The sequence below is a fragment of the Chelonoidis abingdonii genome, chromosome 24 (assembly GCF_003597395.2).
Source record: "Chelonoidis abingdonii isolate Lonesome George chromosome 24, CheloAbing_2.0, whole genome shotgun sequence".
NCBI classification, from domain to species: Eukaryota; Metazoa; Chordata; order Testudines; family Testudinidae; genus Chelonoidis; species Chelonoidis abingdonii.
The window spans coordinates 21361276-21379928 of record NC_133792.1 but is presented as its reverse complement, the minus strand read 5'-3'; the positions used below and the strand labels follow the sequence as shown (position 1 = coordinate 21379928).

General features: G+C 43.2%; 2 protein-coding genes across 10 annotated transcripts in view; one reads left to right on the top strand and one right to left on the bottom strand.

Annotated features, from left to right (window-relative positions):
* The window catches only part of CNTRL (centriolin), a 63315-nt gene extending 56049 nt beyond the window's left edge, over positions 1-7266 (bottom strand). For 5 of the 7 annotated variants that reach the window (XM_032767443.2, XM_032767440.2, XM_075060449.1 and 2 more), the window contains exons 1-4: positions 7195-7266; positions 5348-5614; positions 4085-4218; positions 3339-3469 (exon numbers count right to left, since the gene is read on the bottom strand). In XM_032767443.2, coding sequence (XP_032623334.1) covers positions 3339-3469; positions 4085-4218; positions 5348-5573 — 491 coding nt within the window. In that variant the 5' untranslated portion in view covers positions 5574-5614; positions 7195-7266. The other 2 variants (XM_032767441.2, XM_032767447.2) reach the window with 2 other exon arrangements.
* A 140-nt stretch (positions 7267-7406) lies between these two features.
* C5 (complement C5) overlaps positions 7407-18653 on the top strand; it is a 64995-nt gene continuing 53748 nt past the window's right edge. Inside the window, exons 1-4 of one of the 3 annotated variants that reach the window (XM_075060555.1) lie at positions 7407-7742; positions 9716-9876; positions 13459-13656; positions 17739-17931. Coding sequence is in view for 2 of the 3 variants with exons in the window: in XM_075060554.1 (XP_074916655.1) it covers positions 16694-16758; positions 17739-17931 (258 nt within the window). In the remaining variant the exon portion in view is untranslated. Of the gene's footprint in view, positions 7743-9715; positions 9877-13458; positions 13657-16660; positions 16759-17738; positions 17932-18653 lie in introns of those variants that run through there. The other 2 variants (XM_075060554.1, XM_032767451.2) reach the window with 2 other exon arrangements.

Below are 18653 nucleotides of genomic sequence, written 5' to 3'. Positions count from 1 at the left end.
GCCATGTTAGTCTGGATCTGTAAAAGCAGCAAAGAATCCTGTGGCACCTTATAGACTAACAGACGTTTTGGAGCATGAGCATTCGTGGGTGAATACCCACTTCGTCAGATGCATGTAGTATAAATTTCCAGGGGCAGGTATATATATGCAAACAAGAGGCAGCTAGAGATAACGAGTTAGTTTCAATCAGGGAGGATGAGACCCTGTTCTAGCAGTTGAGGTGTGAAAACCAAGGGAGGAAAAACTGGTTTTGTAGTTGGCAAGCCATTCACAGTCTTTGTTTAATCCTGAGCTGATGGTGTCAAATTTGCAGATGAACTGAAGCTCAGCAGTTTCACTTTGGAAGTCTGGTCCTGAAGATTTTTGCTGCAGTATGGCCACCTGTAAGATCTGCTACTGTGTGGCCAGGGAGGTTGAAGTGTTCTCCTACAGGTTTTATATATTGCCATTCCTAATATCTGATTTGTGTCCATTTATCCTTTTCCGTAGAGACTGTCCAGTTTGGCTGATGTATTAGCAGAGCGGCATTGCTGGCATATGATGGCGTATATTACATTGGTGGACGTGCAGGTGAATGAACCGGTGATGGTGTGCTGATCAGTTAGGTCCTGTGATGGTGTCGCTGGTGCTAGATATGTGGGCAGAGTTGACATCGAGTTTGTTGCATGGATTGGTTCCTGAGCTAGAGTTACTACGGTGCGGTGTGCAGTTACTGGTGAGAATATGCTTCAGGTTGCAGGTTGTCTGTGGGCGAGGACTGGCCTGCCACCAAGGCCTGTGAAAGTGTGGGATCATTGTCCAGGATGAGTTGTAGATCCTGATAATGCGTTGGAGGGGTTTAGCGGGACTGTATGTGATGGCCAGTGGAGTCCTGTTGGTTTCTTTCTTGGGTTTGTCTTGGTAGAGGCTTCTGTGGTACACGTCGGCTCTATTGTTCTGTTTCCTTATTTCCTCGTGCGGGTATTGTAGTTTTGAGAATGCTTGGTGGAGATCTTGTAGGTGTTGGTCTCTGTCTGTGGAGGTAGAGCAGATGCGGTTGTACCTCAAGTGCTTGGCTGTAGACAATGGATGGTGGTGTGCCCGGATGGAAGTTGGAGGCATGAAGGTAGGCATAGTGGTTGGTAAGGTTTTCGATATAGGATGTGTTAATGTGACCATCACTTATTTGCACCGTGTCTAGGAAGTGGACCTCCGTGTAGATTGGTCCAGGCTGAGGTTGTGATGTTGGGGTGGAAACTGTTGAAATCATGGTGAAGTTTTTCCAGAGTCTCCTTCCCATGGGTCCAGACGATGAAGATGTCATTAATGTAACGTAGGTAGAGAAGGGCGTGAGTGGACGAGAGCTGAGGAATGTTGTTCCAGGTCGGCCATAAAAATATTGGCATTATGTGGGACCATGCGGGTGCCCATAGTGTGCCACTGATCTGAGAATATATGTCATCAAATTTGAAATAGTTGTGTGAGGATAAAGGCACAGAGCTCAGCAACCAGTTGTGCTGTGGCATCATCAGGGATACTGTTCCTGACAGCTTGCATTCCATCTGTGTGTGGGATGTCTGTGTAGAGAGCCTCACTTCCATGGTGGCTATGGATGGGTTTTCTGGAAGGTCACCAATTGCCTGTAGTTTCAGGAATCAGTGTGTTCACGGAGATAGCTGGGAGTGCTGGTGGCATAGGGTCTGAGGAGAGAGTCCACCATCCAGACAGTCCTTCAGTGAGAGTGCCAACAGGAGTCCACTGTCCATCATATACCGTCTCCAGCTAAAACCCCTCCAATGCATCATCAGGGATCACAACCCATCCTGGACAATGATCCCACACTTTCACAGGCCTTGGGTGGCAGGCCAGTCCTCGCCCACGACACCTGAAGCATATTCTCACCAGTAACTGCCACACTGTACATAGTAACTCTAGCTCAGGAACCAATCCATGCAACAAACCTCGATGTCAACTCTGCCCACATTACTACACCAGCGACACATCACAGGACCTAAACGATCAGCCACACCATCACCGGTTCATTCACCTGCACGTCCACCCAATGTAATATACGCCATCATATTCCAGCATGCCACTCTGCTATGTACATCAGCCAAACTAGACAGTCTCTACGGAAAGGATAAATGACACAAATCAGATTAGGAATGGCAATATACCAAAACCGTAGAGAAACACTTCAACTCCCCTGGCCACACGAGTAGCAGATCTGAAGGTGTGCCATACTGCAGCAAAAAAACTTCAGGACCAGACTTCAAAGAGAAACTGCTGAGCTTCAGTTCATCTGCAAATTTGATACCATCAGTTCTGGACTAAACAAAGACTGTGAATGGTTTGCCAACTACAAAACCAGTTTCTCCTCCCTTGGTTTTCACACCTCAACTGCTAGAACAGGGTCTCATCCTCGCTGATTGAACTAACCTCGTTATCTCTAGCTTGCTTCTTGCTTGCATATATATACCTGCCTCTGGAAATTTATACTACATGCATCCGACGAAGTGGGTATTCACCCACGAAAACTCATGCTCCAAAACGTCTGTTAGTCTATAAGGTGCCACTTAATTCTTTGCTGCTTTTACATAACCAAGGTGCCATTTAAGCTATGTATATTGTAATCAAGCAAAAATGGAATATAATCTTATAGGTATAAATCACTTTACTATTATGGCATTAATTCATTTTGTTTTCTAACCCTTTTGAGAGAAGAAGTTGCATCACTGCAGTATGTTGAAATACTATTTAGTCAATCTTCTGCACATTTCCTTTATTAACCTCTTTAGTACTATTGTGGTTACTGTACTTGCAAAGCAAGCCTCCTCTAGAAGTAATTAACAAGCCTACGTTACCAGTCGTAAAACTGAGGAAAGCATGGAGAAGTTGCTCTTTAATCCCATCCACTGTCTCCTCAGCATTTTTTCAATAGAGTAACTTCCTCCCAAAACACTGAAAGCTGCCCTTTTGTGGCAAATAGAATAGGAGTTTAATGAGTGCACTGACTGCATGAGCAGGTCCTTTCAGTTTAATCTTTCAGTTCTCTTTTCTGAAGGTGAATCTTTTCCATTCTCACTTAACAAACTGCAAGAACATTTTGTATATTAATGCATAAAATATTTTAAATATATCTAACTTTTATACCACACTCCTGACCATAGAATCTGAACAACTTAATTTTTTAAAAATAAGTAACATTCTCCATCCACACCAGAAACCCCAGAAACTGACGAAAGCTCATGCTCCAATACGTCTGTTAGTCTATAAGATGCCACAGGACTCTTTGTTGCTTTTACAGATCCAGACTAACACGGCTACCCCTCTGATACAGAAACAGGGTGTCTGCTTACCTGATTTTATTGTAGGACAAATTGAGTTCGTGTAGCTTTAACTGTTTATCCAACTTCTCAATCTTCTCTATTTGATTGTTACTGAGATTTAATACCTCTAGTTTAGAGCACTTTTCCAAGTTTTCTATATACTAAAAAACAAATTATATGTAGTAGTTTGTCAATACAAGATGGTACATACATTTGCATTCAGAACAGCAGGTTTGTTTTTAAGAATCATGTCTTCATAAAAGCCACTACAAATCACTATTATGCTCTTTATCATAGAATTGCGAGTCTGAGTTCTGAAATTCTGTACTAGGACCAACTGAACACATCTGCAGCTTTCCATACTGCAAAAGAGTGGAAAACTACAGATGCTACTAGCCCTGCAGTAGACCAACCTCATCTACAGAAAAGACTACTTTCCACAAAAAAATTAAAATAAAATTTAAAAAAATCCCAAAGTGGCACCAGTACCCAGAAGCTGAGAAATTACAAATATATAGCCAGAGTTTAGCTTTGTTCCATATGTGAATCTCTTATTGATGTCAATGGTAATTTGTACAATGATGAGGCTTGATTCTGTAATTCTTACTTTCACAAATAGCGGTTGCAGAATTGGGGCCAGAAAGGTAGACTATGGCTCTTCTCATCTACTTAAAGTGTTTTCCTAACCATTATTTCCAATGTTTTAAAATATTATTGAACTTTAATACTATTGTGAATTATAATTAATTAATAAGAAATTGCATGCAATAACCCACCTTAAATTTCTTGTCCCCATCCTTAGCAAGAGAAAGATTCAGTGAGTTTACATATGTCAAATTTTCCTGTTTGGACAGGTTTTTAATAAGAGACTCTGTAATGTATCTAACTCCTGGACTACCAGAGTCTTCATCTGCAAACAACAACAGAAAAAGTGTGATTGGATCAGCACTGAAAGAAAATAGTGTAATGCTTTTGCTTAGTTAGTACAACAAAACAAGGGAAACAAACCTGCATAGAGGCTGAGAAGGAGATACACATTGACAGCAGCTCCAAGAAGCATTGTGCCTGAGGAAAGTTCAATGCCTCTGGGAGTGTTGAGGAGCGGCATCTGGTAAATCCTCTAACAAAATGCAGTGTGCATTATCCCTGTACCAGTCCACCTCCACTGTCTAGTGCAGGAGGATGAAAGGAGCCAGGACCTCATTTTGCTACCCCTGTACAGTTTCTAGTGACAGTTGTTATCAGAGTGCCCTGGTCCTTGTGTGCCAAGAGCTTGATTAACTGAGATTTCTAGGTTCCCTCACCTTTCCCATCATCATCAATTCCTGTTTGGATTATAAAATCTGGGGCTATGGATCATGTCTTTTTTTCCTGTGGCTCTTCAGGTCAAGGATTGTCTCTTTGTTATATATTGGTATAGTGCCTATCACAACAGGCCCTGGTTACTGATTGCTACTTTAATACAAATCATAAGGAAGCACCAAACAAATTTATGGAGCAAAATAAATATTAATCCAAATCTTTTTTCATCTAGTCTTTCATTTGAAGTATTATTACATATAATGTGAAAATGTTTGACTTATTACATATGTATTTTAATATCAGTCCCCCTTTAATTTAATCTTTTCTATGTAGCAAATACTGATTTTCTCTAGCTGTTTGATTTCCAGTTGAACTTGAAACTAACAAAGATGTCTTGTTTACTGCCATATTTGTACATCACCTTTCACTGATGAAAGCTCACAGGTCTAGGATTAGGGGCAATTAGTTAATTTATGCCCCCTCTGCTGCCTGAGGGTGTATGCTCTGTGTAAAATAGTTCTCAGGGGTTTAAAAACGGAAATACATTATGTCGATATTTGGAATCTGGATGATGCACAAACAATTTAAGACAGTTTATTATAGGTAGGTTAAATATGGGGTCTAAAATATGTGACAATGACCCTTTAATACACCTCATAATAGACAGACATATAGCAAATTTTATTCTGCCAATATTAAAATGCATTCAGGGTTGATTTTTATTATTTACACAATACCTTTGTCAATCTGATATTCAAAAGAAGCTCCTACATCACTCTCTACTGTAACATCAAGCTGTTGATACCTCTGTCCCCTTGTTTTGTAAGTAGCAGGTGTGCCCTGCCTGCTAAGAGGAGATGGTGACCTGGTACTTGAAGTGACAGTCGACATTGGACTAGGCGTACGAGAGGGTGATAGCTGTCTTTCTCTGGGTGATGTTCTTTGTAGTGCCCCTTTCTTCATTGCGCAGAATGCAGTCAGTCATCTGGCAAAAATCTGTAAGGCTAAAAGTATATATTAAAGATTGTCATAGACTGTACATGTGCATAAATCTTACTGAAACTGTTTAGATGTAAACTGAAGGAGTGTATATTTGTTTTTTTAATGATGTTTATGCACACATTGTCTTGGTATCTACGTGTTTGATATAAATTCCAAAAATCCCATTAGATGGCACACAATAAGGAGTTAAAAAAATCCCCTCTCTGCCATCAAAACCTAAGAAAAACCTCTTCAGCAATGATCCTTGAGAAAAAGATGCTTCTTATCCCATTCTCTAATAGTTAGTAAAGTTGAGCCCTGATGAACCACAATGGAGGAAGAGGAAATTCCTCAACTGGAGACCTTCCACTAGCAACATACTACTTCTACTTCTGCTGACTTCAATGCATCTGGAAGTAGATTGCAAGCCAATGCAGTTAATATTCATGATAGTCTGAAGACATTGGATTATCTGATACCTAAATAAAATGCCTTGCATAATAAAATATATTTACTCTAGGTTAATTCTACTCATTAACTAAAGGTTTTATGTATTCTTTCTGTTTGTGGAAGCCCATAAACCCACATCCTCACTGTGGAATGATTTTTACAAAATCAAGCCAGGAGGCAAAAGCATATTTTGGTCTACTCTGTATAAAGCCAAGATGAGAGCATCTGCCTTTTGAAGGCTAATGGTCTTTATTGTGGGTTTTTCTTGCTAGACACAATGTAATCACTCATGTGGCACAAAGGTTTGGATACTTCTTCATTCAAAAGGGGACGACAGTGGCCATGATTTTATAAATGTCATTCTTCTGGTCCACCTCAAGGCTCCAAAAAAGCCAGAATCTCGTTCTTCATAGACAGAGACCAGAGGAATGGAGGGGAGTTCGTTTTATTTTATGAACTAACATGACATAGTGATGTTTTTTTACACTGCACATCAACGTGTCACCACACTAAAACAACATCAATGTAACTCCACACCCATCACCAGGACTTCAGAATCAGCACCCAGCTACCAATCAGTTCTACACAAAACACCACACCTTCACAGTAAACAACAGTTCCCAGAAATGACACTTCGCAGGGCACTGTGACATGACAACTGCACCTCAATTCTGCTACTCTCTGACTGACGCACTACATGCACCAGCACCTCTTCCTGTGGCTCTGAGACCCAGCCAGGACATTGGGGTGGGGTCAGTCCCTAATCACCGGAGGCGCTGGGGACATGAGGATGGGGGGTCGGGCCCCTCTCAACCGAGCCGCTGGTGTGAGGGAGCGATGGGGGGGGTCGGGCCCCTCTCACCCGGGCCGCTGGTGTGGGGGAGCGATGGGGGGGGTCGGGCCCCTCTCAATGGACGTGCTAGAGGTCGGTCTCGTCTCAGAGACTGGGGATCCCGGTCCCCGCCCCGGGTAGTTCCCCACGGCTCCGCTTTGATTACCTGGGTTGACATGGTAACGCCTCGCCGCCGCCTGCTATTTCCCCGACGTTCTGGGCCTGGGCAAGCCTGGAGCCCTCTTGTGGAGAAACCGGCTTCCCACCTTTCCCCTCCCTCCCGGGCACTACGACGGCTACTGCCCGCGGCGCGAGACTTACGGTGCAGCGGCTCCTTTAAGAGCCCGTCGCTGGAAGCCGAGCCATCACCGTTCCGGTATGGTGCTGACGAGAGAGGGGCGGGGCCCTTCGCGGCCACGCCCCTTCCTAACGGCCAAAGCCTCGCCCTTCCATCATGTTTTAGCGCGGCTACCCCCCCCCAGCGGAGGGGCGGGGCTCTCACCGAGTCGGCTCAGTGTAGGACCCCGGTGTCCCACCCGGCCCGTCACCCTGCCTGGGCTGACGCAGGCGAACTGAGCGGCTCCTGCCTGGCTGTGTCATAGGAGGCCTCGTCTCCCAAGGCCCTTCTGCTCCGGTGCCCGGGCGCGCTGTGGAGGAGCTGGGCCGGCGGTGGCCGCTTGGTCTGTGGTTAGGGCTGGCCAGCGTGCCGGGCTCCCGCCCTGTGTGTCCCGCGGGGCAGGGGGGCGCCGCGTTGATTTCCGGCCGCGGCGGGGCGAGCCCGGCCACGTTAAGGCGGTGGAGTTGCTGGAGGGTTGATGTTAGGCGGGTGCAAAACGCTGGGAGCCGCGAGTGCGGAGCTAGGCTCGCAGGTCAGGGAGCAAGGAACCGGCTTCACCCTGCTGAGGGCAGCCGCAGCAATGACACAGCTCGTGTGCATCTCTGCGGGCTTGGGCCGCAGCTTATGCTGCCTTATTCCTATGTAGCCTTTTGAAATGGCAGGTGTCTCTCACGCTTTGGCCAACATTTCCCCTCCCAACTGTGTCCTGAGCAGTGTTGTTGAGGCCCTCCCCAGAAGTGGAGGCATGGGTGCAGTGACTGCAGGAATTGCCAACCCCTGTCATTCAAAAACCAGGCTACGGTCATGAGATCTTTTAAAAATAATACATCCTGTACTCCTGGGACAATTCTGTGCCATTGTGTGTGTGAAGAATTTATGTCCCCCAGAAGATTTCTGTGCTTTCCCTCAGAAAAATGACTTTCTGAGGGGGGAGAAAAAGGAAGCCACGAGAGCAGACATGTGACCCTCCACAGCAGTATTTTTTGGGTTCCCAGGGCAACCGGAAGAGAGGTAAATCACTGTGGGGTAGAGGAGTGGGACTGGGGAAGACCTGGCTGGTGACTCTTAACCTGTGCCAGGATCAGCTGCTAGTCCTGGCTCAACTAGGGAGGACAGGACTTCCACTTTCTGTGCATGGCATCTGGAAGTGGGTCAGACCCACTCCCACATTTCTTCCCCAGCTGCAGGAAGCTCTGCAAACTCTCTCTGCACCCATTGCTCCTCAGCTGCAGGGGGAAGGATATCTGTACAGGGAGTTGCTCCCCATCCACCCAACCCCCGTGCATCCAGACACTCTCATACCTCACCAAGCCTGACTCCCCCATACTCAGAACCACACCAGTGAGTCCCATTCCCCCTTCACCTGGACTACCCTGATGAGCCACTCACACGGGGATCCCCAACCAGTTGCACCTGGTTCCCCACCCCACTGAGCCTTGCTCCCCCAGCATCTGGAGGGCCCCACTGATGCCCCCACACCTAGACCTCCCTGCTGAGCTCTATCCCCTATACACACACACACACAGGCCCCTGGTTAGCCCCAACCATTTTCACCTGGACCCCATGCAAAGTCCCATTACCATTGCACCCAGAACCCCCCAACAAGCTCCTGTGCATCCATATTCCCCCCACACCTGGATTCCACACTAAGCTGCCTGCATCCAGATTGCCCCACACAGAACCTTCTCAACCCACACCTGGGTACCCCACACTAAGCCCGTCTACATGTCTTGCTGAGTCTGCCTGCCCACAGCTGGTGCACCTGGCACAGAGGGGCAGGGCCCTGGGGTATTTCTGGGGAATGCCAGGTCCTTGTGCTATGTCAGGGTTGGGTGCAGCCTCACCACTGAGTCCATGTCCTCGGGGGTGGGAGCTGCACAGTGATCTCCCACCTCTGTGCAGCCAGTGGCCTTTGCTCCCCGATGCTATGCTGGAGCATCCACATTTATTTGACAAAATTTGCAGAATATTGCAGAATTTTAAAATATTGTGCAGACAATTTTTACTTTTTTGGCACAGAATGCGCTCAGGAGTAAACTTGTATTCTTTGCCTTCTAGTTTCTGAGACTCTACGGTACACTTAGTTTATGTTTTCAAGATTTTCTCTGCAACAATGGAGGCAAGAAACTTTTCTCCAAATGCTTGCAGAATTCATTGCAGGATTGTGGGACCATTGGGCCTGACTTTTAGCGGTGACAAGCATCCACAACTCCCAGCTGAAGTCAATGGGAAATTCAAGTGCTCAGCACCTTTGAAAATTAGGCCTTGAGGGTCAAATCCTACTCACCTTACTTGCATGACTGCTCTTACTGAAGTAAATCAGTGGCATTAGTTATGGGAGTAGGGTGAGGGCGGGTTTTAGCTTTAAAAAGGGAAATGTCTTTGAATTGTTTTACCAGAATAATTCATAACAGTTGTCTAGCTGACAACGTGAAGTGATTTTAAATTGTTGCTTTCTGTAATAAGTAATTTTTTTCATAATTAATATGTTACATTTGAGTATAGCATTGTGAAGTTGGAGGTGGATGCTTTTTATAGTGTAGGTGATTTGAAATAGCGCCTTGAAATATGCAACATAAGTCATCATGAGAAAATGGAGCACTTTCTTTAGTCTCCAAGTTAATGAAAATGAAGGAAGTGTACCTCAGATGAGCGAGATTTTATAAGTATTTGTACTTTATCAGTACCCTGTCATCTCCTGCTATTTGGATAAAAAACTGTTTTATTCCCATGACTTTGAAAATTACTTTAGAAAAGCAAGTAACCAAAGATGTATTCTGCAATTTATGGAGTTCTGCACCTCTGTCCTGAAGTCACCGAGGCTGTGCGTGCAAGGTTCTACCTGTGCAGAGCAAATTGCAGTATCTGGCCCTAAATTGCTACCTTGTTTATAGCAGTCTTTAAAATAATCTACGTAACTTTTTTGCATTGGTTTCAAAATCAGATAGGCTTGTGTATGATTCAGTTTACAGCAAGCATTGGTACAAAATCAGAAAAAAAAATTAGGGGAAAGGAGTATTGTTAGATTTTACCTTAGATTTAAAAACAGTTACTTGTAATACTTAAATCTTCCAAGACAGACCTGTAAAATTTTGTTCATCAATGTTTTTTGTTGTTTGCTTATCTACTCATGGAAGTTTATTGTATGGACCATCATAGCTTGATTTTCTTAATATAAGTAATGTGAGCTTTATTTTTGTATTATAAATGAAAACAACATAACTTCTAAATATTATCTCCAGTTAATGGTTACCTCCCCAGAGCATTATTAGAGTTACTCTTGTTGTGGCAAATGTAGCATGTTATACTTTTTATAATTTTGTGTTCTACTGATCAGCAATACCTATTGTAAACACCTTTTCCCATAAATACTGGGTACAGTGTTTGTTTAAACTTGCAAAATCTTGCACAACTTTTATCTAGTTTGACTGTTTTATAGACTTGTTTGCTCAAGTATTGCACACAGATGGACTGGCAAGTAAAGGTTCTGTCTTCACCACAACCATTGCGGAACTATTAACTATGGTTTGTAACCTGTCCTTTAAATCAGCTTCTGTACTCAGTGACTGGAAGATTGCTAATGTAATGCCAATATTTAAAAAGGGCTCTAGAGGTGCTTCCGGCAATTACAGACTAGTAAGTCTAACATCAGTACCGAACAAAAAATTGTCAGACACATAGAAGAATATAGCTTGTTGGGCAAAAGTCAACATGATTTCTGTAAAGGGAAATCATGTCTTACTGATCTATTAGAGTTCTCTGAAGGGGTCAATAAACAGGTGAACAAGGGGGACATAGTGTACTTACATTTCCAGAAAGCCTTTGACAAGGTCCCTCACCAAAGGCTCTTATGTAAATTAAGTTGTCATGGGATAAAAGGGAAGATCCTTTCATGGATTGAGAACTGGTTAAAAGACAGGGAACAAAGGGTAGGAATAAATGGTAAATTTTCAGAATGGAGAGGGGTAACTAGTGGTGTTCCCCCAGGGTCAGTCCTGTTCAACTTATTCGTAAATGACCTGGAGAAAAGGGGTAAAAGAGTGAGGTGGCAAAGTTTGCAGAATGATACTAACTGAGTCAAGGATAGTTCAAAACCAAGCCAACATCTGTGAGAAACTTTCAAAAAGATACTCACAAAACTAAGTGATTGGGCAACAAAATGGCTAAATGAAATTTGAATGTGGATAAATCGTAAAGTAAATGCATATGTTATAGTTGGGATTATTTTTTCCATACAATGTGATGGGGGTCCTAATTTAGCTACAACGTATTCTAGGAAAGAGATCTTGCGAGTCACTCATGGATAGTTCTCTGAAGACGTCCACGCAGTGTGCGTAGCAGTCAAGGCAAAAGCAAGAAACAGGGATGTTAGGAATCATTAAAAGGGATAGCAGAATAAGACGGGAAATATCTTATTGCCCTTCTACAAACTGTCCCGGTTTTGGTTACGCCCCAGATCTTGAATACTGCATGACAGATGTTGGTCTTCCTCATCTCAAAAAAGATATACTGGCATTAGAAAGAGTTCAGAAAAGGGCAACTAAAATGATCAGGGGTTTGGAATGGGTCCCATAGGAGGAGAGATTAAAGAGGCTAGGACTTTTCAGCTTGGAAAAGAGGAGACTAAGGGGGGATATGATAGAGGTATATAAAATCATGAGTGGTGTTGAGAAAGTCAATAAGGAAAAGTTATTTACTTGTTGCCATAATATAAGAAATAGAGGCCACCAAATGAAATGAATGAGCAGCAGGTTTAAAACAAAAGGAAGTTCTTCACACAGCTCACAATCAACCTATGGAATTCCTTGCCTGAGAAAGTTGTGAAGGCTAGGACTATAACAAGGTTTAAAAGAGGACTGGATAAATCCATGGAGGTTAAGTCCATTAATGGCTATTAGCCAGGATGGATGAGGAATGGTGCCCCTAGCCTCTGTTTGTCATAGGGTGGAGATGGATGGCAGGAGAGAGATCATTTGATCATTACCTGTTAGGTTCACTCCATCTGGGGCACCTGGCATTGGCCTCTCTTGGGCTGGGTAGGCCTTTGGTCTGGCCCAGTATGGCCGTTCTTATGTTCTTAACCATTTAGAATAATTATCTTTCTCCCTCATGCTTAGTTTAGAAACTTTAGATGTATGTCACCTTGAGAACTTAGATTTATAGACATTAAGGTCAGACAGGACCATCATGATTGTCTAGTCTGACCTCCGGCACACTGCAGGCCACAGAACCCTGCCCACCTACTCTTAGACCCATAATCTCTGGCCATGGGCGGTGGATGGAGCCCCACTCTGGGGAGGCTAGTCACCAGCTCTGCCCCTTCTGCCCATGGCCAGAGACACAAGCCCTCCCCTACTCCGGAGGAACCCAGCCAGGCTGGCCAAAGCCCTGGACCAAGCTTCCCCCTGCCTGGAGGAGCCTGGGGCTGGCTGCAGCCATTCCATGCCTCCCTTCCCCTCCCCAGACCCAACTCTCCCACTGCCCAGGGGAAAAGTGTCTGTAGAAGATGCTTTTTGATATGCCCCATTCAGGTTCTGGGGCGACTGAGGAGGTGGTATGTGCCTCCTCCACTGCCCTGGAATCTGCATGGGGCATAATAAAGTAAAAACTTCGCTGCCAAACCCTGCAACCAGGGGTGCCTCAGCAGCACTGGGTGAGTCAGAGCCTCCCCTCTGCTATTATGCTCACTGACCGTGCCTCTGGCTGAGTTACTGAAGTCCTCTAATCATGATTTAAAGACTTCATGTTACAGAGAATCCACTATTTACACTAGTTTAAACCGGCAAGTGACCCACGCTGCAGAGGAAGGCAAACCCCACTAGGGTCTCTGCCAATCTGACCTGGGGGAAAACTCTGTCCCAGCCCCAAATATAGCAGTCAGTTAGACCTGAGCATTTTGGCAAGACCCAACAGCCAGATACTTGGGAAAGAATTCTCAGTAATAACTCAGTACTCTCCCATCTAGAGTCCCATCACTGGCCGGTGAGGATATTTCTAACTTTGCAAACAACAACTATATTTTGCCTTTTGTACTTGGAAATTTGGTAAAATGTCTAGGGTGGAATCAAGACAGAGTGATTATTAGAAATTAAAATGGAATGGTATTGCTTATTCATAAAATGAGTTATTACTGAATTAAACTGTATGTTGACCATATCCCTGGTACTAGTATTTTATGTAATCTACAAGTCTGCAATAGCTTCTGCAGATGCCTTCCGTTTCGTAACAGTGTGTCTCTGGTTTCCTAGATTTCCCTGTTGATCACCCAATCTTGGAAGGGCGTGAGAGGCAGATGTATGATTTTTGAGTGACCTGCCAGCCTCACTACAGAAATCGTAACTGGTAGAAATAGCTACCAGCCTGGATACACAACTGCAAGCTGTATCAATGTTTATGGGATATTAATGATGAGCAGCAAAGCCACGGGTCAAATTTATGATTTTATAGTAAGTATGAGCAAGGGTGGGGGAGTGCATGTGTTGTGCTAGGAGACATGTTTTGATTTGTGCAAGTGGCAAATGAGATTGTGTACTGCGGTGAGGGATTATTGTGTGTGCTGGTCCTGCTGTGGGTGGTTGTTTTGATTTGCATGTTTGGGGTTGTTCTGAGAGATTTGTGGTGTTCTGGCAGGGGATCGTGATGGGAGATTGTATTGTTTTGTGAAGCTGATGAAGAAGGGGCATGTGCTCTGGTGAATGGCTATGTGTTTTGGGTTTATTCTGTGTGATAGTAGTGGTATTGTGTGGGTAGTTGTGTTGACTTGTGCCTGTAGAGTTGTGCTGTGGGATTTTATGTTGAGTTGTATGGATGGCAAATTAACTTTTGAAGAACCATGCAGTTGGGCAAGTAAATCATCCTCTATACAGTCTCTTTATATCATGAACTCATTACAACTAATGAAATTGTTGAATGCAAATTAGCTGTAGAGTGAGGGTGATGATTGGTTGAGTTACCTTTAATATCACAGTGGTCTGGGACTGTTGGCATAGATACATGCCTCACTGTTTTTATTATATATATATAGATAGATAGATAGATTGTTGGAATACTTAGTTTTTAAGGGTCTTTTATCTATCCTGTGTAGGGTGACGATATAGAAAGTGTGAAAAATTGGGACAGGGTGGGGGCTAATAAGTGCCTATATAAGAAAAAGCCCCAAATATCGGGACTGTCCCTATAAAATCAGGACAACTGGTCACCCTAACCCTGAGACTTCTGTGCAGTGAGGGGAGAGGCATCTCTCTGAAACTATTTTATTGTTGTCCCACAACTCTTGCAGCTTGACATACTAAATAGGAAACATGAAAGACACCAGGGCCTCACAAAATGCTGGGAGTGAGACAATACTTCAGTAAAATGGTCCAGCATAATTTAGGGCCTAAACACCTGGTGAGCTCGTACATAATGGGTTGAAAGATACTGTCAAAGAACTTCTCATGCCCACAGCCGTGCTTGATAGAACTTTATGAAGAAAAAGAATATACCTCTCTGATATACCATTGGGTATTCTTCTAGATTTGTAGAAATTCCATTACACACACAAGTCATAGAAAAGTTTAAAAGGGATATTTTCTTGTTTTGGTTTTTCTAGAAGCAACTGCACCTGCATTTCTCCCCTTGTGGTCCAGCAAGGCTCCCAGCTTCTCAGCTATCACATCTCTTGTGCAGAGACATGCATCTCTTTCCCTCCCCACAGTGTTTTTTCCAGGCTGCACAGCTCACGGCCAACACTGTGATATCCCCAGCAAGACAGAGTGCCTAAATATGTCAGCATCTGTCATATGCTCTCTCTTTGACGAAGTGGGTATTCACCCACGAAAGCTCATGCTCCAATACATTTGTTAGTCTAAGGTGCCACAGAACTCTTTGCTGCTTTTACAGATCCAGACTAACATGGCTACCCCTCTGATACTTTTTAAACTGGTGACTCAGCTGAATCATTACTTTGTTGATATATATTTATTTTTTGGTAAAGATTGATCCTTTATAAGGAAAAAAAGGGGATGTGAGGGCATAAATGCGACTTCTTCTCTTTCCTCTGGGTGCTCGACCCCCCTGGCCCCTCCACTCACTCCACCCCTTCCATGAGGCCCTGCCCCCATTCCAACCCCTTCCCCAAAGTCTCTGCCCCCTCCCTGCCCTTATTCCAACTCCTTCCCCAAATCCCGCCCTGGCCCCGCCTCTTCCCTGCCTCCTCCCTGTAGCATACCACCTTCCCGCTCCTCCCCCCCCCCTGAGCGCAGCAGTTGGGTGGGAAGTGCTGGGAGGTAGGTGGAGGAGTGGGGACCTGGTGCTCTGAGGGGAGGGAGGAAGAGGAAGTGGGGCGGAGGAGTAGGGGAGCTTGGCTGCCAGTGGGTGCAGAGCACCCACTAATTTTTCCCTGTGGGTGCTCCAGCCCCAGAGCACCCACAGAGTCGGTGCTTATGTGTGAGGATATATGCACTGTTCTTTACATTTGGAGGAGGAGGCTGGGGAAGGGTCTAGACTAGTGGTGGGCAGCCTGCAGCCCATCAGGATAATCTGATTGCAGACCGTGAGACATTTTGCTGACGTTGACTGTTTGCAGGCACGGCCCCCTGGAGCTCCCATTGGCCAGGAACGGCAAACTGTGGCCACTGGGAGCTGCAGGGGGCCATGCCTGCGGACAGTTGACATCAGCAAAATGTCTCGCAGCCTGCAATCAGATTACCCTGATGGACCACATACAGGCCACAGGCTGCCTACCACTGGTCTAGGCAGAAGCTCTGCAGTGAAGTTGATAGAGACAGAGTAGCTTGATTGATAGTACTATTTCCTTTATCCTAATAAAGTTCATTGCTCAATGTAAGGAACTCTTTCTGTAAATCATCTTCACTGTGTGGTACACCATTCATTTGGTTGTTATATTTTTGGAAAGGTCAGCAGAATAAGACAATTGCCAGTGTTCATATACTGTGGCAATCAAAAGTAGCTATTGGTAATAAATTACTAGAGCTGTGCAGGAACCAGATGTTTTGTTCTGTGGGATACTCTGTGATTTCCAAATTTGTGTTCGTTCCAAATTGGAACAGAATGTCAGATTTCAAAATTTCCCAAGAAATGAAATTTAAAAAAAATGGTTTCAGGTTAATTGAAACATTTTTGTTCTGATTTTGACTTTTTTTTATAATGTAAAATACATGTCTAAACCAAATGTCATTTTAAAATAAAAAAATCAAAACAATCCATTCTGAAAATGTTGATATCCATGGAATTGTGCACAGATCAAAAGCAAAATGAAGTCCTAAATTAGGAGGTTTAGTTGTGCTGATGTTCTTCAAAGCCATAGGACAGAGAGGGAGGAAATAGTATTTAGTAAAGTACTGTAGCATTTTCAGAGATCTGATGTTAATGATTAATCTTTAGATAAATACAGATAACACAAACATACTTGAGTGAAGCAGAAGCCAAATACCCTTTCACCAAAGTTTCTCTAGTGTCTTTGATTTCGTGCTTGTGCCAATCATGAATACTTTAAGCTTCATTTGTATTTTGGCTTTTTGTGAAAGAAGTTTGAGTCAGGAGCAAACGTAAGTAAAACACGTTGTGTTTACTGGAAATACTGCTTGATGATGGTAGCCTTGATGGTGGTTTGATATTTAAAACAAAGGAGATGACTACTGCACATCATAGAATATTTGTTCAACAAACTTCAGAAGTATTCTCAATAAATTGACTTACTGTGCTTACATACACTGAATGCTGTATGTGCTGCTCTGGAATGATAGCCATTCCAATTTAAAAAGAACTGTGTGAATGTAGGCACCGATTCTGCAAACATTTATGTACACGTTCAAGTATAGTTTCTTTGATTTCAACAGGAGTACTCAAAATATTAAAGTTAATCGTGTGTAAGTTTTCACAGGATAGGACTGGGGTTGGTTTGAGGGTTTTTTGCACCTATTATTTTACCAGGTTATTTTAAATATCACAATATATATTGACTTGAAACAAAGAGAGTTCTAATTGGAAAAGTTTTGTCTGACATGTATACAATCTACTTTTTCAAAAGCGCTGAAGGAACCTCTATCACCAAAAATAATTTGCATTTTAAAAAAATGTTTATCAGGAGATCAGCCTTTCAAACATTGTTCCTGTCTATAATTTATAAAATCTACTGCAATTACCAGATCTTCTGATGACAAGGATTAGGCTTTGTTTGATACAGGGGTGAACTTTAGAATTGTATCAGGGGTTTCTTTTTAGGAAGAACTAGCTGTGTGCTGCGTTATAAGCATACTGAACTTCCCACAACCAGGCACGTACTGAAGGAAATGATAACTCTTCATAAATGTGGATCTCTTGTTGAATCCCTATTTTGTAATTTTTTTTTTTTTTTACTATCCAGGAGACATTTTTAATAGAAAATGTCAGTATAAATAGAAGTAGATCATATCTGTAGCCTGTCAGCTTTGACTATATACCTTTAAGTTAATTTTAAATTAAGATAATAAGTACAAAAGAAACTGACAGTTCCATTGTCTGTGTTTTTTTTTTCTTAATTTTATAGATATGTTATTACAGCACCAAAGATCTTTCGTGTTTTAGCATCTGAGAAAGTGGTAATTCAAGCTTTTGGATATGAGACTGCATTTCCTGTCAGCATCTCTATTAAAAGTTTTCCAGATAAGCGTACTACTTATGCTTCTGGCCACACTCAGTTATCTCCAGCCAACAAATTCCAAGGCTCTGTAACATTAACAGTATGTATTCAAAACAGTTCTTGTTTTCTCTTACGCTTGCATTTGACTAAAAAATAGGTTGGATTGACTCCACTATGCTAAGTATCCAGTTTCTTTAATTGTGAAGAGAAAGGGCCTGATTCTCCAGTCTGCTACACCCATTTTGTGTAAATTTAATTCTTTTGAAATCCTCAGCTATGAAAGTATAAAACTGGTATAATAGAGTGGAGAATAAGGTGCCAAAAATAAAACAAAGTATGAATATAAATTTTGTTCTTTCAAAGTGATATTTTTCTGTAATGTAATCACACCCTTTCTTCCACTGGTGCAACTGTGCACAAAGAGAAAAAAAATGAGCAAGAAAAAAGGTTTGTTCAAGTTTTAATATAAAAATAATTTGTTTTAGTATAGGAATCATTGTTCCAAAAGAATATTGCTTTAATTATCTTTAATGCCTATGGTCATCTCTCTCAATTGTCTAATTACCATGTTGATGATCACATCAGTTATCCAAACATGTTCTTTGTTTCCATGGACCAGACAGACATGTTGTGTTTTATATTTTTTATTAAACTAATGTGACAAAGTTCCTCCTCTACCTTGGTGGGTCCTGCGCTTCTTGGCAGATTTGCTCACCTCAGTGATCTTCCCCACAGTCTGGGTCAACTCCTCCTGTGTCTGATCAGGAGTTGGGAGGTTTGGGGGGAACCGGGGCCCGCCCTCTACTCCGGGTTCCAGCCCAG